Source organism: Cervus elaphus, chromosome 10 (genome assembly GCF_910594005.1).
Source record: "Cervus elaphus chromosome 10, mCerEla1.1, whole genome shotgun sequence".
NCBI lineage: Eukaryota > Metazoa > Chordata > Mammalia > Artiodactyla > Cervidae > Cervus > Cervus elaphus.
Genome location: NC_057824.1, coordinates 33,136,536 through 33,160,206, shown reverse-complemented (window position 1 = coordinate 33,160,206; position 23,671 = coordinate 33,136,536). Strand labels below are relative to the sequence as shown.

At 43.1% G+C, this 23,671-nt stretch overlaps 1 protein-coding gene across 2 annotated transcripts; it reads right to left on the bottom strand.

Annotated features, from left to right (window-relative positions):
• Positions 1-1,563: 1,563 nt before the first annotated feature.
• LDAF1 (lipid droplet assembly factor 1) lies at positions 1,564-18,543 on the bottom strand. Of its 2 annotated transcripts, none has more exons than XM_043914482.1 (5): positions 18,406-18,543; positions 15,733-15,929; positions 6,047-6,215; positions 3,760-3,898; positions 1,564-2,474 (listed from the first exon to the last, which is right to left on the bottom strand). In XM_043914482.1, the coding sequence occupies exons 2-5, from the start codon at positions 15,826-15,828 to the stop codon at positions 2,393-2,395; spliced, it is 486 nt and encodes a 161-aa protein (XP_043770417.1). In that variant the 5' UTR covers positions 15,829-15,929; positions 18,406-18,543; the 3' UTR covers positions 1,564-2,392. The 2 variants fall into 2 exon arrangements, with proteins under 2 accessions (XP_043770417.1, XP_043770418.1); XM_043914483.1 differs by lacking the exon at positions 18,406-18,543 and adding an exon at positions 17,717-17,802.
• Between the last annotated feature and the right edge of the window lie 5,128 nt (positions 18,544-23,671).

Here is a 23,671-nt window from a genome sequence, read left to right as displayed (position 1 = left end):
AGCCATCTGTATGTCTTCTTTGGAGAAATGTCTGTTTAGTTCTTTGGCCCATTTTTTGATTGGGTCATTTATTTTTCTGGAATTGAGCTTCAGGAGTTGCTTGTATATTTTTGAGATTAATCCTTTGTCTGTTTCTTCATTTGCTATTATTTTCTCCCAATCTGAGGGCTGTCTTTTCACCTTACTTATAGTTTCCTTTGTAGTGCAAAAGCTTTTAAGTTTCCTTAGGTCCCATTTGTTTAGTTTTGCTTTTATTTCCAATATTGTGGGAGGTGGGTCATAGAGGATCTTGCTGTGATTTATGTCGGAGAGTGTTTTGCCTATGTTCTCCTCTAGGAGTTTTATAGTTTCTGGTCTTACATTTAGATCTTTAATCCATTTTGAGTTTATTTTTGTGTATGATGTTAGAAAGTGTTCTAGTTTCATTCTTTTACAAGTGGTTGACCAGTTTTCCCAGCACCACTTGTTAAAGAGGTTGTCTTTTTTCCATTGTATATCCTTGCCTCCTTTGTCAAAGATAAGGTGTCCATAGGTTCGTGGATTTATCTCTGGGCTTTCTATTCTGTTCCATTGATCTATATTTCTGTCTTTGTGCCAGTACCATACTGTCTTGATGACTGTGGCTTTGTAGTAGAGTCTGAAGTTCACTCTTCATTTCTGAAGCTCAGAACCCAGCAGGGTATTTAGTTTAGACAGCTAGTAGCAGACACTTGCATTTAAGTAGGAAACATTCAATAAACAGTAACTGTTAATATTAATATTATACTCCCATGTATTGGCAGGAATATGCAGTTCCTGTTCTCTAATAGAGTTGAAGGCACCTTTAGGGACAGGTGTGGCTGACTCTCACGGGATACAGAAAAGTATCAAATTAATTAAGGGTTTCATGTTCTCCTGAATCAAATAGCAAGTATTTGCTTCTGTCTGCCCTTTTTCCTTTGGGGCCAGATCGTCCTCCCATCTCTAATACCCTATCACTCCCACCTATGCAGAGTCAGAGGGGGCTTACCCACTCCCTCTCCTGGTTCCTGAATGCGCATATGTCCCAGCCCTGATCCGTCAGCGTTTTCCATCCCCCACTTTCCCCTGCACTTCGTTCAGGGTTGCCCACTTGACCCAAGTCTGTCCAATCAGAGCCAAACTCAGAAAATCTGAATGTATTATTGGAAAAGAGCAGTCTCTTTGCCCATTATGGAGTGCTAACTATGAGGCTGATGTAAAATTAAGAGCTGCTGGGACCTCCACAGGAGGAGGGACTGTGTAAAAGTCATTTAACACTGAGAAAAGTGGTGCTGAGAGATGAAGAGAGAGAGATGTTTAATGACATCACTTGAGTCCCTGGATCCAGCAGTGCCTAAAGACTCACCTCTTGGCTTTTTATTTCAGTAAAATGAATCTCTTCCCCCTCTACTTCCATTTTTTAAAAGCATTTTGAGTTGAGCGTCTACCACTAGCAACTAGAAAAGCCTTATTACCCAGGATCTGCCATTAAATTGGCACAGAAGGAATAAATGGGTATGATGTCTAGAGAGAATTCTGAAATAAAGAGTAAATAAAAAGAGCTCATCTAAATAAATATTGATTTAATAAAGTACCATAGCAAATAAACTACTGAAGTAGAAATCCCATAGGATTTAAAAAAATTTTGTAGTTGTTTAGCATTTGCATAGGACTTTTTGAAGAAATGGCTTAACAAGACAACTTCCTTAATACAATACAAAAGTGTCAAGTGCAAATATTTTAAAGAGTAACATCACTGAACAGTATTCAATGGTGGAAACGATACCTTTAGACTTAGAAAAAAAGCTCTTGGCCATAAGGATAAGTTTGGACTCTATTTTCTAACTTTGTCTGAGAGGACATTATTCCCAAATGCTGTTTATCTTTCTGATAAAAGGCTCATAAGGCAGAATAGCTTGTTCTATTTTGGATTTTTCCCCCTACCTCTTTTTTCAAATGAGTGAAGAAATAAGCACCTCTCATTAAAAAGAAAGAAAAAGGAAAAACAATCTATGGTTACCCAAACTGGACTTCAGATACAAGATCTGAGCCTTTGGGAATCAGGTCACTGGCCTGTAGAGGCTCAGGACCTTGCCAAGGTCAGGTCTGCATCTCTGGGGAGAAGATGAGAGGCTCAAAGAGCCGCCAAGCCAATGGGATTCTTTGCTGATTCTCCTAGTGAGGGTGGGTCAGCTGATGGAACTGACCCAGAGCAACAAGATCTCCAAAACTGTCTATTGTAGGACCCAACAAATAAGTGAAAAAGCTAGAGGACACCTCCAGGAAGTGTTTTAACTACCCAGTCCCTTCTAAGTCATAATTCCAACGAGCAAAGATGATCCAACAGTGTTCCAGAGGTGCTTGAATAAAACCTTTGGTTCCATTCAGCTGGTCATTCCTGGTAGAGCCCCTCTACGTGTGCAGACTTCATGGCCAGCGGACAGTCACCACTGGAGTTGTGTTGTGGCAATAGCCTGTTTGGTAACAAGAGGAAATGATTAGTTCTAAGGCCTCTTTAAAGAGCAATGTTGAGTGTACACGACTGAATAAATGACATTCTTTGTTGGTTTATTTTTGGCCGCTTCTTGTAACCACACCAGATTTGGGGCTACACTAACTTTACAGATGAGGAAACGGGGGACACAAGAGGTTAAAACACCTGAGTTAGGGCGTTTTCCCTGATCCTTTTCCCTGTTCTAATTTGGATATTACATTTTCTCCAATTACTGTTTGTGCCCTTACAACAATCCAGTGAGAGAGGCAGAGCAAGGAGTAGCTCTGTTTAACCCATGAAAGAAAACTGAGAACAGAGATGTTGGATACCTAGTTCAAGATCACACATAAAAAATGGCATAGCTGGGATTCAGACCCCTATCACCAAATCCTAATTAACTGACCATTTCTTTACATCATTAACAGAAGGGAGATGTAGTAGGGGGAGAGAAATAGGTCTGTCTTTTTTCATCCCAGTGATGATAGGTTTCAGAGGGAAGTGAGAGCGGAGGTAACACTATTGGTATTAACTTAACTGGCTCCATGGATTCTTTCTGAATTTCAAGTAGCCTTCCTAACACTGATAATGCATGGTGGGGAACTATGGCACACACCAGAGCTTGGCTGACTAACACACATTCTTAAGGTTTTTTTCCTTGTGGGTTTGTACTCTACTTCCCAGCCTCCCTTCCAGTTTAGCATGGCCATCTGCCAAAATTCTAGCCAATGAGGTTGCTTGGGGTAAGAAAGGGGGAGGTTCTAGGAAAGATTTCATTTACTTGATAAAAAAGATCATACTCAGTTGGTGAGGGAGGACTCATTTATTTCTCCCTTCATCCTGCCTTGAATGTGGTTGGTGTAGCCCGGGCCACAGCAGCTTTCTTGTGGTCATGAGGTGACAGGTCAATGGGGCAACACAGAAAAGCAGAAGGCGCCTGATACCTTGAGGACACTAGGCTGGCTCTGTGCCATACTGAGCTATCTCTAGCTTTTTGCTATGCAATAAAAATAAATTCCTATTTCTTTAAGCTAGTATCTCTTTAGGTTTTTCATTACCAAAGCATTACTACCTTACTACCTGATAATTAAAAAAAAAAAATTGAGACGGAAACTTTACTCCTCCATAAGAAGAGATGTGAGGATCTCCTCACATCTAGGCACCTCCTAGCTTTGGAGACTGAGTGTGATGTGACCAGGGTTAGGGTGTTATTTGTGAGAATCTCCCCAAATGGTAAAGACTGAATTATTGCACTGACATGTACTCACCTAAGAGAAAACCAGTAGTTGATGAGGCTGGAGACTACCATGTAGGACACCATGATTGTCCCTGATATGACGAGGGACACAAAGCCCAAGCCACACAGGACACAAAGCAGTGAGAGGCCGCCCACAGAGATGACCAGTCCTGGAGGAGAGCATGTCAAAAGAATCACTCATCGAAAACAGACTGAAAATGCCAAACCCTGTACCAATGGGTTTAAAACAACAGTTAATTCAGAAAGGTCCATCCAGTCAAGGCTATGGTTTTCCAGTGGTCATGTATGGATGTGAGAGTTGGACTGTGAAGAAAGCTGAGCGCAGAAAAATTGATGCTTTTGTACTGTGGTGTTGGAGAAGACTCTTGAGAGTCCCTTGGACTGCGAGGAGATCCAACCAGTCCAACCTAAAGGAGATCAGCCCTGGGTGTTCATTGGGAGGACTGATGTTGAAGCTGAAACTCCAATACTTTGGCCACCTGATGTGGAGAGCTGACTCATTTGAAAAGACCCTGATGCTGGGAAAGACTGAGGGCAGGAGAAGAAGGGGATGACAGAGGATGAGATGGTTGGATGGCATCACCGACTCAATGGACATGGGTTTGGATGGACTCCGGGAGTTGGTGATGGACAGGGAGGCCTGGCGGGCTGCGGTTCATGGGGTCGCAAAGAGTCGGACATGACTAAGCGACTGAACTGAACTGAAGTGAGCAGATCTCCCATAAAAATCCAGACTTCTGGCATTGCTTAAAAAGGGAGGCAGTCTCAGTACCCACATGAGCATCGTTGCATGGCACCAATTGACTGGCCTTCCAGTTTCCTCCAGGCCCCAGTGTACCCACCTGTATCGTTCTTGGACTGCTTTGCTCACTTTTGTTATCTGCCTGGCCCATGGGTATTTGAATTTGAAACTCCCTCACCCTCAAGGTCAGGGATGGACTCCCAATAGAATCCTCTAGAAGGAGTTAGCCAAGGCAGTAATAGGGGTGGTAAATTAGGTCCAATGTTTCAAAGTGCCTAACAAATACTATAACTTGCACTTACCTACAACTTACGGAAATAAAGGCTATGCAGGCTAAGTAAAGTAAAATCTAAACATAACTTTTGATTACATCTTTTACAACCCCACCTGGCAACCATTATGCAGTAACCATAAGGTCTGAATGATCATTTTACCCATCATTATTTTTAATGGGAATATTAATGAGTTAGCATCTAATAAGTGCAGAGCAAATACATTTTTATAATATGGGATATATGGGGGAAAATAGTAAAAGGTACCACAGAAAGAGCATGGTTTTTATAGTTGACATGATTGAGTCTGACCCTAGTTAAGGCATTTGTAGTATGACTTCCTGGGCCTCCTTAGAGTTCTAGTTTCACTCATCTGTAAAAGGAATATAATAATAACTACCTCTAAGTGATGGCATGATGATTAAATGACTATCACACACATAACAGTCTGTGGTAGTTTCTGTCTGCTCAGCACACTTTCTCTTGCCTCCCTCATAGCCAAATTTCCCCTTTCAATGTAGAATTAATGACATGGCAAATGCTGCATGGCAGACCTCCTTCCCCTTGCCTCACAAGTGGTCAAATAGCCCACCCGGTACTTCACGGTGACAGTTTCAGGGATGGACCATAGAAAGAAAGGAAAATAGAGAAAGTAAACAAATGTGCTGCCTTTTCATAAAGATTCACAAAATCCTAGATCAGTATTTTTCAAAGGATGGCTAACAACCACAAAGAAATGGAAGACATATCTTTGTGGATTATGATCTGGTTTGAAAAGGCAAACTGAGCCAATCAGATTTACTTTCTCAGTACTTTTAACTTAGCAACTCAGGGAGAAGCTGGCAACAGGCAGTGGGACTTCAGGAGGAAAGGTGAAGGGGGACCCTCAATACACAGCAAGGCACCTGGCATGCGACAGGTGCTCAATAACTGTCTGTTGAGTGAATGGCTTCTCTGTTCAATGACAACAGTTAGCATTCATGGAGAAGCTACTCTGTGTCAAGGACTGTGCTAAGGACTTTACAGAACTGTAGGATTCAATCCTCAGAATTCTCTGAGACAGTATTATTACATCCCTATTTTACATATGAGGAATTTGAGGCTCAGAGAGAGTAAACAAAGTGTCCAAAATCACACTGGGGGAGGTGGGATTCTAACAGACTCCAGAGTCCATGTTTTAACTACTCCGACAAGCTGCCTTGGTTGATGTGATTTTGACAAGAACAGGAACATTTGACAGGAGTGAGTCATTTTCCAAGAGGGTAGGTAAATGAGTACGATACCTTCCAGTAATATGACTCCCACAAAAGCAGCCAGGGAGGTAAGCACCACGAGGAGCAGGAAGAAGCCGACAGGAACGGCTGACACAGCAACAAATACCAGCAAGGTGAGGGTCAGAAAAGGATGCCGGTCCAGGTACTGACCCACTGGAGACTTCATAAAGGAAACCACCTGTGGACAAAGGGGAAGAGCAGGTGTGAAAGCCATGTCTGAATCCCAGGTTGATGAGTTTGCCCGAGCTGCAGGAAGTATAAGCCAAGGTCAAAAAGTTGGAAGGCCTACTGGTAAGAAGTCAACAATAATAATCCTTCCAAGACATGAGCTGCCCCAGCAACAACTTAAGGCAGCTGTGGACAGGGGTTAAGTTTGAGGGCCCGCCCAACCTCAAGTCTTGTGAAAGAAGGAAAGACCCAGGTATTACTGCTCTACTGCTTCACACACACCCTCTCAGAAGACATGCTCAGCATATGCTCTGATGTGGTGGCTCAGATGGTAAAGAATCTGCCCACTATGCGGGGAGACAGGGGTTCGATCCCTGGGTTGGGGAGATCCCCTGGAGAAGGGAATGGCAACCCACTCCAGTATTCTTGCCTGGTGAATTCCATGGACAGAGGAACCTGGAGGGCTACAGTCCATGGGGCTGCAAAGAGTCGGACGACTGAGTGACTAACACTTCACTTCAACATACAACTGGCTGCTGACCTCACAGCTGAGGCTACTGAGGGAGGTTAAGTCCTGGCTACTTGGCATCACCTGGGAGCTTGTTTTGGGGGTTTTTTTGGGGGGGTCTTTAATGAATTTGTTACAATATTCAGTTCAGTTCAGTCGCTCAGTCATGTCCGATTCTTTGCAACCCCATGAATCACAGCACGCCAGGCCTCCCTGTCCACCAACTCCTGGAATCTACCCAAACCCATGTTCATCGAGTTGGTGATGCCATCCAGCCATCTCATCCTCTGTCGTCCCCTCCTCCTCCTGCCCCCAATCCTTCCTAGCATTAGGTCTTTTCCAATGAGTCAACTCTTTGTATCAGGTGGCCAGAGTATTGGAGTTGCAGCTTCAACATCAGTCCCTCCAATGAACACCCAGGACTGATCTCCTTTAGGATGGACTGGTTGGATCTCCTTGTAGTCCAAGGGACTCTCAAGAGTCTTCTCCAACACCACAGTTCAAAAGCATCAATTCTTCGGTGCTCAGCTTCACTGTCCAACTCTCACATCCATACATGACCACTGGAAAAACCATAGCCTTGACTAGATGGACCTTTGTTGGCAAAGTAATGTCTCTGCTTTTTAATATGCTATCTAGGTTGGTCATAACTTTCCTTCCAAGGAGTAAGCATCTTTTAATTTCACGGCTGCAATCACCATCTGCAGTCATTTTGGAGCCCAAAAAAATAAAGTCTGACACTGTTTCCACTGTCTCCCCATCTACTTCCCATGAAGTGATGGCACCAGATGCCATGATCTTAATTTTCTGAATGTTGAGCTTTAAGCCAACTTCTTCACTCTCCTCCTCCACTTTCATCAAGAGGCTCTTTAGTTCCTCTTCACTTTCTGCCATAAGGGTGGTGTCGTCTGCATATCTGAGGTTATTGGTATTTCTCCTGGCAATCTTCATTCCAGCTTGAGCTTCCTCCAGCCCAACATTTCTCATTATGTACTCTGCACATAAGTTAAATAAGCAGGGTGACAATATACAGCCTTGACGTACTCCTTTTCCTATTTGGAACCAGTCTGTTGTTATAATATTGCTTCTGTTTTATTTATTTAGTTTGGCTAGGAGGCATGCGGAAATCTTGGCTCCCCAACCAGTGACCAAACCCACACCTGCATTGGAAGGTGAAGTCTTCACCACTAGATCATCAGAGAAATTCCTGGAAGTTTGTTAGAAATGCAGCATCTTGGGCCCTGACCCAGATATGACTAATCAGATTCTGTTTTTTAACAAGAGTACCAGGTGATTTGTACACACATTAAAGTCTGAGAAACAGTGGGGATGAAATGACTCACCTAGAGTCACATGGCTTCCAAGTGGCAAAATCTAGGCATTCAAAGCTAAATCTTTCACTCTGGATGTCACATGTTTGCAATGGCTGCCATTTCATTAGGAGAAAATAGTTATATCATCAACCTGATACCAGTCAGGCCACAGCCTGATGACTGCTGCGAGCTTATGCTGTGTTAATAGGTAGGTTATCTTCCGCCACCAAGCAAAAGGGTTTCTGGAGCTGGTTCAGTGGGGGAGGGCCGCTTTAATACAGAGCAGGCCCTCAGCATCTGTCTCACTGTATCTCACTGTTCGCTGAACCCAGGGTTAGGCCAGGGGAGAGCGGGGAAGCTGGAAGAAAACTCAAAGAGCTGTGGGAACTGCAGACATGTTTATGCTCTCCAGGCTGGCACGGGAGCCATAGTAGCAGACATAGCATAACATAACCACAACACAACACATCATAATACGCACCCCATTACAACACAACACAGCACAGCCGCAAGGGCTTGCCAGGTGGAGCTTAAATATGATTACAGAACAAAAGTAGCCCATGGTCAAACAAGTACCTCGTGAGGCACATGCGCAGGGCTATAAGTGATCTCAGCTATTACATAATCACTATTTACAAAACACGGGGCAAGAAAGAGAGGACACGGGGCGAGACAGCCTGACCACGCCACCTTAGCTAACCTGCTCTTTCCTTACAGCATCCTCACAAGGACAGGCTTCCCTCATCTTCTTAGGCTCCATGCCATCTTTCTCCTCAGTGCTGGCATGCTAGTTCCCATTCCCTTGAAAGCCTCCATCATTCCAGAACTCTTCCCCATCAAACGTAGTCCTTCCTTTGGGCTGTGTAGGCCAGCAGGTAAATTGAAGACGTAATTTAAGCTACAGTGATCATGGGTGCCACTAATCAAAACACATGCTTCTAAATGACTTGTTCACCCAAGTGATTAAAATGCAGAAGTTGGAGGCAAGCTGGAAGGCATGAGGGTTCTGTAGTTCAAGTTGATGACTCACTCTGTTTAACTAGAAAAGGCTGTTTCAAGAAGCCACAGCAATTGGTCTTGGGGCTTCAGTATTGACAAACTTTACTTCCTGCCCAGCCACAAAAATGGCATAATGTACACTGGCTACAACACCTCCAGCTACTCCTTTCTGACAAAAGCTATCTAAGACTTTGCTATTCAGCTTCTCTTGTCAGAGGCTGACTGTGCCAAAAATCACCTCTGAGCTAGAAATACACAGTGTGGATACTCCAGCATCAGAACCCAGTGAGATCTTCTGGTTAGGGCCGTTAGAGGTGAGAGAGAGTGGGGCTAGTCCTTGGAGCTGCCTCAGATCTTGGTTGCTTTCCAGTTCTAGTCCACAGACACCCTGAGTAAAGCCCCAGATGTCATCTGGCAGAATAAACTGTTCTCTCTGATCCTCATAAACAAGAGACCCAGTAATCACAGTGGGGAGGAGCAGATAAGGCTGAAACACCAGAATTCCAGGCTTAGGACTTCATACCCAGACTGTCCAGTACAGTAGCCACATGTGGCCCTGAGCACCTGATACATGGCTAGTGTGACCAATAAACTAGATTTTTAATCTAAATTTAAAAATTGCTATTTGATTCAGTCATTGAAAAAAGTTAATTATATTTCAAAAAAGTTGGGTATGTTTCAAGTAGTTTTTCAAATATAAATTTTATGAAATCTGAATAGAGACCCAGTATTTCCAGTGGAAAATTAGCATGTGAATTGAGAGGTGCACTGCGTGTATTAAAAAAAGAATGCTTCATGACCTAAGAGGGTGAGATGGGAGCAGGTGAGGGAGGCTCAGGAGGGAAGGTATACATATATATATATATGTATATTTATGACCTATATGCATTGTTGTATGGCAGAAACACAAACTTGTAAGGCAGTTTTCCACCAATTACAAAATAGATAAAATTTTTTTAAAATGTAAGATATCTCATCAATGATTTTTTAATATTGATTATATGTTGAAATTATATTGTTGTGCATATATTGGGTTATATAAAATACATTATTAAAAATTAATTTTACACAGTTCTTTTTATGTTTCTTAATATGACTACTTGAAAATTTTAAACTATATATGTGGCTCACATCCTATTTATATTGGAAAGTGCTCACTCAAACTTTATCTAGAAAAAAATAAGAAGCAAACTGCTGGCTTTTGGGCAAGACTGTCATACAACCAAAGGAATAATTTTTTTAACAAATGTAAACATTTTAATATTTTTTATTGGCTTATAATTGCTTTACAATGTTGCGCTAGTTTCTGCTATACAACATGAATCAGCCATAAGTATAAAAATATCGGGTCCCACCTGAGCCTCCTTCCCACTCTTCCATCCCACTCCTCCAGGCCATCACAGACCACTGAGCTGAGCTTCCTGTGCTATAGGGCAGCTTCCCATTAGCTATTTTACACATAGTAGCATATATATCCAACATGATTTTACACATCCTAGCAGGTAGATCCAACCAGTCCATCCTAAAGGAAATGAGTCCTGAATGTTCACTGGAAGGACTGATGTTGAAGCTGAAACTCCAATACTTTGGCCACCTGATGTGAAGAGCTGACTCACTGAAAAAGACCCTGATGCTGGGAAAGATTGAAGGTGGGAGAAGGGGATAACAGAGGATGAGATGGTTGGATGGCATCACCGACACAATAGACATGAGTTTGAGTAGGCTCTGGGAGTTGGTGATGGACAGGGAAGCCTGGCGTGCTGCAGTCCATGGGGTCCAAAGAGTTTGACACAACTGAGCAACTGAACTGACTGAGCATAGATATGTCAAGGCTACTCTCTCAATTTGTCCCACTCTCCCCTTCCCCTATGTCCATATGTCCATTCTCTATGTCTGCATCTGTAACCATGCCCTGCAAACAAGTTCATATGTACCATTTTTTTAGACTCAAAGGATTTTGAATTAGATTCAAATTTTTAAAAAAGATGAACCTGGCAGTTCTGTGGAAGAGGCAACAAGGAAGATTTGCAGGGAAACTAGCAAGAGATAATGATGGCCAAAACTAGGTTGATGGCAGAGGAGGAAGAGATGCTATATGAAAGAGGAATGAAAAATGAAAAATCAACAGGACCGTCTGGCATGGGGATCCAAGAGGAGAAATGCAGGAAGGGACTACTTACAGTCCTTAAGAAATCTAATTCTTTCTTAACCTCTTCTAAATCTGGGGCCTACAACCGAAAAATAGAAAGTCATTCAGATATGCAGAGAGACCAATTTGAGATGCACACAATTAAGCCCAGCAATTGTCTTCCCTTAGGGAGGATAGCCCTGCTCTGACAGTCTGTCTCAGAAGGGGAAGATATGATTCAGTTATGCCTAATAATAATAGAGAATATTCATTAAATGCTCAAGTGCCAAGTACTATTTTAAGGACTTTCAATAAACTTCTTACTTCTATCTACAATGCTAAGAGATAGATAACAAGGGAAAATTTAACATTATTTAAATTTGGGAATTAGAATATAGCAATTAACTTTTCATTCTCCCAGGCAACAGGGTGACACAATGGAAGGACAGAAAGTGGGAGAGCTTATCACTCAGGAACATTTTCCATCCCTACCCTGAAATAGATCCAGGTATTCTAATCAAGATTTTACAGGCATAGGGCAGTGCTGAATAACCCAGGAATGCAACGTTGGAACAGACTGGCACCATTAAGTGCCAGACTCTGTGCTAAGGCCTTCTCAAATAGCATCTGAGATCATCCTCACAACAAATCTATGAGCCTGGCGTTGCTTATTTTAGAGAAGATGAGATGTAGAGTCAGTGAGCCTGAGCAACTTGCCCAAGGTCAGACAAAGATGACTTATTTTAAAATGCACACATGAGTGTGAGAGGTTCCAAAGTAGGGATGATGTGGCCAGTGTTTAAGGACATGAAGCCTCCATCCGGAACTATTTAGAAGACAGGCTAATTCCCTGGTCTGAGAACGAAAAAAAAGAATCAGTATCCACTGTCCTTTGCTACCAGAAGGGCTCTGGAGGGCAGAGGGATCAGGATTATTTAAAATCACTGGTAATGACAAATCCAAGGTTCTATGTGATAGTTTCTTCTAGATTATGGTCCTATAATTCAGGATTGGGACTCAGGTGCAAAGGAGGTAACTCAAAAACATCCTTTGTGGAAGGAAAGGGCCAGCATGAGAGCAAAACGATTTTGTCACAGGTAATCCACATGGAGATATCACTGACAAGGCGGGGTGGGGGAGCAGTATCTGCCCAGCCCATGCTCTCTCTCTCTCCTCTCTGAAAACTGCCCCCTCCCCAGCAGGGGTATAACCCTGAAGCCATGTTTATACCCATGAAATGAAAAGTCCCAGCCCAGCTGCCATCTCCCTGGTTAGAGGTGAGTTGGTCAAGCAGATTCTTGCTCCTAGGAATCAAGCACCCCCAAGACCAAGTTCCACAGAAGGTGTCAGCAGGAAACTGGAGGAAACATGGGGAGTTAAAGGTACTGTCTTGGGCAAGCGTGTCTGCCCAAGTGAAGAGAACAGCAAAGGAAGCCAGGCGGCAGCGAGAGGAGGATGAAGCTGATACACAAGGAAAAGTTATAATGAGGAGCAATACGGTTCAAGAGAGAGTATTGAGAGTTACCTCTGACCCCAGTGACCTGTCTGACCATTTTAACCCCTCCTGAGGCTCCACCCTGCTATTTCTTGCCTTTGGCTTCTGTGACAGCTTTACATTTCCCCAAAGTTCTGGCAGGTTCCACCGTTTGTTTGTTTAAGCTATTTTTGGCAGGTTTCTGACTCTGTCAGCCTAAAAGTAAGACATTAAGACTTTATGTTCAAGAGGTTTCCTAAAAGAGATGATGGAGTTGTTTCACAAACACTCGATCTGGAAACCATCTCTTCTTATCTGGAACTCAAAGGGCTTATGAATTCTAAGGATATAAATTACTTAGGACAAAAAAAATCACCTAAATATCATTGAAGCAAGGGGATGACTATATAAATTATGGTATATCAATCTGAGGGGAGTTTCTACCACCAAAAAAGCAATGGGTAGGAAGACCTATGCTTCAATATGGAAAAACACCAATATACAATATCAAACAAAAATACAGAACTACATCTGCCATAATTAAAAACACTGTATCTAAAAATTACATACTGCAGAGGCCCAATAATAACAAAAACAAAAGGATAATACCACCACTAGATTTATCAGTGATGGGTTTACAGATGATTTCCCTTCCTTTGTCTGCCAATATTACTCTATTCAGACACAGTTAATACTAATTAATCAATTAATATAGGCTTCCCTGGTGGCTCAGAGGTTAAAGTGTCTGCCTGCAATGCGGGAGACCTGGGTTCGATCCCTGGGTTGGGTAGATCCCCTGGAGAAGGAAATGGAAACCCACTCCAGTATTCTTGCCTGGAGAATCCCATGGATGGAGGAGCCTGGTGGGCTACAGTCCACAGGGTAACAAAGAGTCAGACACGACTGAGCGACTTCACTTTCACTTTCTTTTCAATTCAATTAATATAATTTAAAAATTTAAAAGAAACTACTCTACCTCAGGACTATCTGAAGAATATCAAGGCTGAGCAAACTGGTGATCCATCCCTCATTCTGACAGTCAACTGCCCTGGAAGTTATCTAGTTCAAACCCACTCCACTGACCGTGGCTGAGGATCTAAGGCAAAAAAATGAAGAAATGCCAAGAAGTCGGAGTTCCAATGCTTCGAAATGCCTACCTTAGAAGGTAGATGTGAATATTAAATAAGTTAAGAGATGCCAAGTGCCTAGCACAGTGCCTGGCATATAGTAAGTGCTCAACCAAGGTTAATTAGTGTATAGTCAATTCCTATTATTTGCAGAATCCTTATCTGTGAACTTGCCTACTCACTAAAACTGATTCGTAACCCTAAAATCAACACTTTAAGGTGCTTTCATGGGCATGCGCACAGCAGTGAAAAACATGAACCACCTGAGGCACATGTTTGCATCTGAGGTCAAACTAGGTTAACACTCTGCCTTCTTGTTTCAGCTCTTTATACAACTGTCCTTTTCATGGTATATTTACTGCCACCTCTTTCTGCATTTTTATGGGGTTTTTTATTGGTGGTGGTGATTTTCCCATTTAAAATGTGTAGCAGTACTGGCTTGTATTCCTAGGAATAAGAAGGCTATGATGTGCCTTATAGAGAAAATGCAAATACTAGACAAACTTCATTCAGGCAAGAGATACAGCTGCCTATATAGTATAGGCTGTTGGCCTGGAGCTCAATCTTAATAAATCAACAGCATGTATAGGATAAAGGTGCCTTTAAACAAAGACACACAAAACAGGCTATGGTTTTATTGGCTGATGAAAACATTGGCACCAGAAGTCTGCCAGAACCTATTTCCCATTTGAGCAATGGTTCAACTGATCTGTGAGATGCAATTGGAATGGTTCAGTGTCTGAGGTGAGTCAACAGAACGAACACAGATAATGAGAATCAACTGAAAATGTAGATAAGTATGAGCACCTTTCTCACTAACATTAGTAACAAGAATCTCAGTCTGCTGACTAGAAAGTTACTTGTCTAATCTAAAAATAGCTTGCTAGATGCACAGAGTGCCAGAGGCATTTTGGGATGAGTTCAGAAAAGTTTCCTATAGAGTACACTGCTCTAGACTACAAAGGGGTGGGTCCTCAGAGATCCTAGTAGAATTGTGCCATCGAATACAAAAATCAGATCATCAACCAGCTCACTTTGTTACATACATATATGTATTGCATAGAAAAAAGTCTAGAAGGGCATTCAACAAAATGTTAATAATATTAATCTCTGAGAGCTGTTTTTCCCCCCGAAAAAATGCTGAAAGACATATAGAAGAAAACAATAGATATAAAAGTTCAAGAAACCAAAATATACTGTCTCAAGTCCCACTGCCATCGAATGGCTCCTGAGCACTTGTTAAGTGGCTAGTTCAAACGGAAATGTGCTGTAGGTGTAAAATACACACTGATTTCAAAGACTTAGTATAAAAAGAATGTAAAACATCTCAATAACTTTTAAAATATTTTTATAATGATTACATGTTAAAATGATACATTTTAGATATATCAGATTTAGTAAAATAACTATTAAAATTAATTTCACCTGCTTTTTTTTACTTTTAAAATGTGGCTACTAGGTAATTTTAAGTTACATATGTGTTCTATGTCATATTTACATTGGACACTGGGTTTCTAGTGAAACACTAGTAGTCTCTCATTTTTAGGGTAACAGGTCAAAATTATAACAAAAGGATGGTATCTGTGGTACAGACTGAGAGTTGCCTCTGTCTCCAGCTAAAGAATTATACTTGCTACAAGGGATGATCAGAAAACTAAATTCTGGTATCTGTGAGAGGCAACTGGAAGTTTTGTGTGTGTGTGACTTTTAGGACGTCTCCTTAAATTGGAGGTGGCTTGCATGTCTTTTTCTCACCTCAACATCTTACCGCTTAGAATGTGGATTCAATGGCTGATACTCTAGCAGTCATCTTGGTCAGTGAGTTTGAAGGTCATAACTTAAACATGACATGGTGGGGAGTTAGAAAGATTCTGATCTATCTCCAAATTTTTCCTACTTAAGGGAGAAATAATTTTCTATGGTCTTAAGCTAGTGTTATTTTGGAATTTTCCATTATGTGCTCTGATTAGAAACTGACCTTTGAGTTACTCTGGACAGACGCTATCAGCAAAGATAGCTTCCTCTGCAGGTCCCGCAAGTCCTTTGAAGTACTCGGGGGCTCCTCTTTCGCCATGCTGAAACCCACTTCAGTCTCTTTAAGGATTAATTCGACCAGGAAGCTCTTCAATGCAGGGCACAGTCAAATCTCTCATGTCACTTTGTCTCTTGTTGTCACTGGAAGAAGTGAAAAGTATCTTAAACATTAGTGGTCTTCACTCAATTGACCCAACGAGGGCTTCTACTGTCCTCACACACTAATGATGGGCATAGAGATGAAGGGTAACCAGGCAATATCCATCAAAATATCAAACTGTACACACCTTGATCCAAAAATTTATTTTCCAGGAACCTGAAGGAAACAATCAGTTATATCAAAACATGCCAAAAGGATGTGCGATTATCCCTGTTTATAATACATACTTAACAGTAAAACAACAGGAAAAAGTTGTCTACTGATAAGAACTAGGTTAAATAATGATAAATTCATACAATGGAGTATTGTATAGCCATTAAGATGATGTTGATATTTATTTAATGAAAATATGTCTATGATGTGAAAAAATTTTATGTATATATCCATAATATAAAATATATATATCCACAGTAAAATAAAAGATCTAGATGGACATATAACAAGATGTTAATAGTATTATCTCTGAGAGCTTATGTTTATTTTCTTAGCCTGATAAAATGCTAAAAAGAATACAGAAGAAAGCAAGGGTGAAGACACTATTTCAAACCCCACTGCCTTTTTTTTTGCCAGAAAGCCTTTCTCAAACAAATGACAGTGGCCAATTTCTTTATTTACTACCCACACTAAACAGGTTGGCTCCCAATTACACTGTGCCATAAATTACTCTCTATTTACTTTTAAGTCTCATTTCCATAACAAGAGAGGGACAAACTTTGCCACAATTATACTCTGTGACTCAATGGCCTGGAATTTCCAGGACTGTCCCAATAGTAAAAGCTGTTTGTTAAATTATATATCTATCTTTTAAACCCTTTTTAATTTTTATATAAACAAATACATTATTATTTTATATTTCCCAGAACAACACTGTAAGGCTGGGCTGTCACAGAGATATCTTTTCCATTATTCCTTACAACTTATCTCCTGACCTATAGCACAAATGCTAAAAGATTCTATCACAGTGGACAAAATTAACTGGAGATGTTCACATTTATTTACCATACTCAACATCCCACATGGTAATTATGTGAGATGGGAAGTGATGATGGTGGTTTAATTGCTAAATTGTGTGGAATCTTGGGACCCCATGGCCTGTAGCCTGCCAGGCTTCTCTGTCCATGGGATTTCCCAGGCAAGAATACTGGAGTTCTTCTCCAGGGGGTCTTCCTAACCCAGGGAGGGAACCCGCATCTCCCACACTGCAGGCAGATTCTTCACCACTGAGCCACCAGGGATGACTTATCACCTAATATCTATAGGGTCTGTTGTTGTTGTTGTTTAGTTGCTAAGTCGTGTCTGATTTTTTGTGACTCCATGGACTGCAGCCCACCAGGCTCCTCTGTCCATGGGATTCTCCAGGCAAGAAGACTGGACTGGAGTGGGTTGCCATTTCCTTCTCCAATAGGGTCTAGTAGCAAATTAAAGCACATTTTAATCACCCAGCTAGAGATTCTCTCCTACAATCCCTTTTGTGAAACAGGAATCCCCTGGACTGGACAGGACTAGACCCTTCATTCCTATATTCTGTCTCTGAAAGCTGCAGCTGGCATAGATTAGAATTGGCCATGTTCCCAGCACTCAGCTCCCCTAATCTCAAATCTGCAACGGGCAGGAACAAGCCCAGCTCCCGTCACTGGTTCCCAGGGCCTTAGAAACCTAGGGGCCATCCGGACAGGTTTGGGAAGTTCAATGTGAATAGCGTGGGTAGAAAGCCATCGGCCATAGCCGTAGAATGCAATCAGCTGGTCACGCAATCCCTCTCACTCACTCCTCGGAGGGGCCTCCTCAAGCAAAGACAGGTCTCAGGAGGAGGGAAGGGGGCAACCCCTTAATCCGACGCAGCGCACAGTTCCCCGCCTTCTGCGATCTCCGCGCCTTCCGGGCTGAGCCAGGAAAACAAGCCAACCCGCCCTTTCCCTTCCACGGCCCACCCGCTAAAAGCCCCCCTCTCTTCCTCGCCCGCCCCTCCTGGGACAAACGGAAAGCCTGAACGTTCCAGCCGGGATGGAGAGAAGTCGCACCGAGAACCCAGTCATTAATTTGGGGAGGATAATCCACCTTGGGTACACCCTGCAGTGACGGGGCAGGGGGGCCCGGTAGGGATGAGGGCATCCGTTTTGATGATTCCTGAAGAGGAGGTGTGGAGACTTCCCAACCAGGTTTCCCAAGAAAGGGCGGGGTCTTCGAGGTGGGATGGGGTGGCAACCCTTTACCGAAAGTAGTAGCAGGTGTAGGAGTGTGTGTGTGTGTCGCAGGGCTGGGGAGGGATGAGACTTCCCTTAGTTGGGGGGGGGGGGAGGGTTGTCTAGCGGGGGCCGGGAAGGATGAGACTCCGTGTGTGTGTATATGTCACCGACTCCCCTTTCAACCCACCGCCGCCGCGCTCCTCCATTTGTCCAGCCCGGCCCAGGGGTCTAGCCAGCCGGGGCCCTCGGTCCCCCACGCCCGAGTCCTCACCTGGTCCCCGGGGCCGCGGTGCAGGCGGAGCAAAGGAGAGCTGACGGAGCCGCGGGCGGGCGCGTGAGCCTCCGCCCTCGCCCGCGCCCCAGCCAGCCACGCCCCTCCGCCGCGTGGCCCCGCCCCGCTCTTCCCCTTCCTTTCCCCGCCCCTCCCCTTCGCTCGGCTCCAGCCTCCTGCCGCCCTCCCAGGGCTGCCTGCTTCAGCGTTTTGGAGCTTCCGTGAGAAACCCGAGCGAGGAGCACGTGAGGAAACTAAGGCTCAGAGAGAGTTGCCGTTCCTACACTCTTGGCTTGTAGTGAGGGTGCCCCGGCCATCTCTGAGACAGGTGAACTGGCAGATATGAATGGGTTTTTACAGGGTCTTAGGGCTTCTGACTAAAAACCCTGAGCTACCTCTTCTGGAAGTATCTCTGGAGCTCAGGACAGACAAGTGATGAGACGGTTCCTTGACTGAAACGTTTTCATTATTACTTCTCAAATGCAAATATCATGAGCCAATGAGATCCTTAAAAACTCTGTTAGGTTAGTATCTCCATTTTATACATGAAAACGTCTAATCCAGAGCCGGAACGCATGTTCCCTGACCTGAAATCCAGCCCTATAGCAGGGTTTTTCAAGGGGCAGCGCTGTTGACATTTTGGGCAGAAAAGTTGTGTTGAGGGGACTATCCTATGCGTTGTAGGATGTTTAGCAGCATACCTGACCTCCAACCAGTAGATGCCAGTAATACTTTTCTTCCCTGCAAACAACCAAAAATGTCACCGAACATCAGCTAATGTTCCCTGCATAGTTGTCTAGGTTGGGAACAACTGCGGTAGAACATACTGGTGAAGACAGTGAACCGGGCCCAACAATCCCAGACTCCGGTCCCAAGTCAGACCCTTACTTGGAGAGAAGGATAGACTCGAGTAATTGGTCTGCTACTGCACAGTTCTCAGGTTCCGTCCATCCAGGGACATGTACTGGTATATTTTCATCTGTGACTTGTGTCAGTAGCCATCTGGAGAATAGCTCTTTAAGAAAGAGAAAAGCAATCACAGGGTTGTCGTGAGGACTGGTGCAATAATGGCTGTAAAGAACTTAGCACCTATCATGGTGCTCCCACCTAACATGGGAGGAGCCCAAAAATATTTAATGTATTGTGCTTTTTTAAACCTATGTTTTTTCAAGGTTATTTGGTTTCTTTTTTTTCTTTTTTCTTTTTTTTATTGCAGTATAATTAGCATATAACATATGACATATAAGTATTAGTTTCAGGTGTATGACAATGATTCAGTGTTTGTTTATATTGCAAAATAACCATCACAATAAGCATAGTTAACATCTGTCACCATATACAGTGACAGAATTTTTTTCTTGTGATGAGAGCTTTGAAGATTTACTCTATTAGCAACTTTAAATAGGTGATATAGTTTTTACTTCTTTCACTGATTTTGCCCATCCATCAAGGATGTATTAGTTCTACCAACTAATATTTCTAGAAATAGTCAGGCTAGTGGATTGAGAAATAGACTTAGGGTATATAATAATAACCTAAAGGATCCTGCTCTAACTCCTAACTCTGCAAGAGCCTAAGAAAGGGAGAAGCTAGGTGAAGATAGGAGGTGATAGGAGGACCAACAGATGTGTCCCTAAATTTTTACGTTTCAAGCAGTTCTGTCTGGTTTCATGCCTTTTGTTCAGCTGAGGTGTGATGTTGCCCCACCCAGGAAAGGGTCGGTTATATATATATTTTTTAAAAGGGTTTTTTTCTTTTAGAACATAACTGAACCCCTCCTTCCCTGGTGGGTGTTGCTTTGGAAAGCTGAAGTCAGGCCTCCATTGGAAATTTTGTTCAAGGATGCCATCTAGGGGTGTCTCTGTGAATCTTCTAATTCCTTCCACTCCCATTTTTGCCCAGACAGATAGATTTTGCTTTTCCCTGTTTGTTGGCTGACTCCTGTACAACACTATATATTCCCTGATGGTGGGAATCTTAGCATCTATTTGTAACACAAGGACTTGGCTCTTGCTGTTATGGGTCAATCAAATAAATCCATGTGCAGCTTCTTCTACACCTTTCCAGAGTTACTTACCCTGGCTAGCAACTATTTTCAGACTCAGTAATGACCTGCCAGAAGCACTGGACCCTGAATTAGAAATGTGTGAAAAATTCCGGCAATAGATTGAGACTCTAAACTGTTAACAAAGATGAAGACAACCTAGAACCGAGCTGACCTCTTCTCCCATGTTGCCAGATTTAGCGAATACAGGACACCCAGTTCAGTTTGAATTTCAGGTGAGCAACAGATAACTTTTTCATATGAGTATGTATGGACATCCTGTATTTTATCTGGCAACACTGTATGCTTGAGGTTAAGGGATTTAAGGCCTGCATCCTCACTTGGAAATTACTGATCAGTAGATTAAGTCAGCAAACAATTCTGGTGCTAGTGAGGTGGTCTGGGTTAGAGGAGGGGTGATGGAATTTTCATTCTCTTTGGCAGATATTTTATTTATTTTCTATCTTCCTTCAGACTACATGTGGGCTTTTAGTTAAAACCATGGAGCAGATACCATAATCAAGTTCCAGCTTTGCCATTGGCCTAGCTGAGTGGCTATGGGCAAATTAACCTCCCTGTTTCTCAGTTTCCTCAGTTATAAAACTTGGGATAATTGTATTTATATTCTCAAATTGTTGAGAAGATTTGGAAACATGATGCTCATTAAGTGCTTTCCACAGTGCCAGCAGCTGATATATATCGAGAAATGAAAGCTATGATTATTACTTTGATGTTTTTGTATACACATAGACTTAAAGCCTTAAAGCACAATTTCAGAAGGAGGCATGTTCTCTACTCACCCACAAGGTCATGAGGTTCATGGGCTCCCTACCAGGCCCTTTCTAAAGTACTTTACTTTGTTGGGTTACAGCTGCTGGGTTTTTTTGTGAGACATGGGGTTTCATATCCTATTATAGAAGGCCTAGTATTAACCCCATTTCTGTCTAAAGTCTCAAACCCTGTCACTGGTTCATTTGTTCTAAACACTATTTGAAACTGTTATGTATACTTTATGGTAGAGAATGCAAGTGTAAGGAATGAGGAGCCTCAAGGTTATTTTCTAGGTATGGAAAGCCAAACTTTGAGGAAGAGGTAAGAAGGAGAAATAGAAGTACTTATTACTATATGATGCTCATCGTAAGATCTAGAAATGTTTGTGTTCTGGGCAGGCACTTTATGGAAAGAACACTGAACTCTGGAGTCATAAGGACAGGGTTCAAATTGTGTCAGCACGACTTGTGAGTCCTGGCAACTTGGATAAGTTGTATACCTTTCTCAGTGTTTGTTTCATCAATCATAAAATGGCAACATCATGGAGTTCGGGGGGAAATTGAATGAAAAACAGATATAGAAGCATGTCTCCCAAAAAGAGCTCAGTAAATCGAATTTGATTTTAAAAGAATTTTGAAAGTGACCACTTAACATGTGCTTTGAATGTCTGTGTGCTGTGCTTAGTTATTCAGTTGTATCTGACTCTTTTCAACCAGGGACTGTAGCCCACCAGGCTCCTCTGTCCATGGGGATTCTCCAGGCAAGAATATGAAGTGGGTTTCCATGCCTTCCTCCAGGGGATCTTCCCAATCCAGGGATTGAATGGCATAGCAGTTAATCATGTCTTTCATGTGTGAGCATATATGTGCATGTGTTTCTGTGTTTATCATGAGAATGATGTTTAGCCACATTTATAGACTGCCTACTGTGTTGAGTGACCAAACTGCCCCAGTCTGTCCAGGACTAAGGGAGTTTCCAGGAAACTGGGACAAGTTGGTCATCCTTCTACTATGTGCAAATTGCTTTACAGGCATTATCTCATTAAACTCTCAAACCCACCTATGAGGTAGGTTGTCACATTATTGGCATTTTACATTGTAAAGGACACTTGGAGAGATCAAGCAGTTTACTCAAGCCACATAGCTAATTAATGGGAGGGGCAGAATCTGAACCCAGACCTGTATGACTCTTGGACCCAAGAATTTAACCGCCACTCTGTGTGCATTGGGCTTCCCTTGTGGCTCAGCTTGTAAAGAATCTGCCTGCAATGTGGGAGACCTGGGTTTGATCCCTTGCTTGGGAAGATTCCCTGGAGAAGGGAACAGCTACCCACTCCAGTATTCTGGCCTGGAGAATTCCATAGACTGTATAATCCATGGGGTTGCAAAGAGTCGGACACGACTGAGCAACTTTCAGTTTTCTGTGTGCTTTTCAGTTCAGTTCAGTTCAGTAGCTCAGTCGTATCCGACTCTTTGCGACCCCATGAATCGCAGCACGCCAGGCCTCCCTGTCCATCACGAACTCCCAGGGTTTACTCAAACTCATGCCCATCGAGTCGGTGATGCCATCCAGCCATCTCATCCTCTGTCGTCCCCTTCTCCTCCTGCCCCCAATCCCTCCCAGCATCACGGTCTTTTCCAATGAGTCAACTCTTCGCATGAGGTGGCCAAAGTATTGGAGTTTCAGCTACAGCATCAGTCCTTCCAATGAACACCCAGGACTGATCTCCTTTAGGATGGACTGGTTGGATCTCCTTGCAGTCCAAGGGACTCTCAAGAGTCTTCTCCAACACCATAGTTCAAAATGTGTGCTTTTAGACTCCTCCAAAAGCACAGCCTCTAATTGCCTGTCACCACCTGGATCATTGCTAAACACCTTCCCACCTTCCTTTCTGTCACCAAAACTTCCTGCTGCCTAGATGGCCTCCAGCAAAGGGAGAGACCTGGACACAGAGCTGAGTCAAGCCCAGTCTTGTATCGGGGCACAGCAGAGGCCCCTCCTTCCCTAGCAACAGACGCTGAAGCCTGGTGACTGGCTCCAGGACCTGGGTACAAGCTCCTCCAGTGTTAAAATAACCCGAGAGGAGGAGGAGAGAAGGATTCAGGCCCCAGAGGGATAGTTTGGTGAGTCGCTGCCTCCCCCTTCTCTGTGTTAGCATGTGACTCTGCTTCAGATTTTTCTCTGCTGTGAACTCAGTGTGTTCCTGGAAAAGTTCCAAGAGAAGGGCCACTCAGTGGAAGGGAAGTGTGGCCTTTGCAGGAAGCCACAGCACAGAGCCGGGAGAACCCCAAGGCTGCTGTTTCATTCTCCAGCTTTCCCCTCTCTCCTCTTCTACCAAGAAACTGCTCAGTGGGCTGAAGTCTATGACCTCAGAGAGGCAGCCCCGTGAACAGAGCTTTCAGAACATCTGCAAAGTTCCATCATCTGTGACATCCCCATTATGCTATAAGG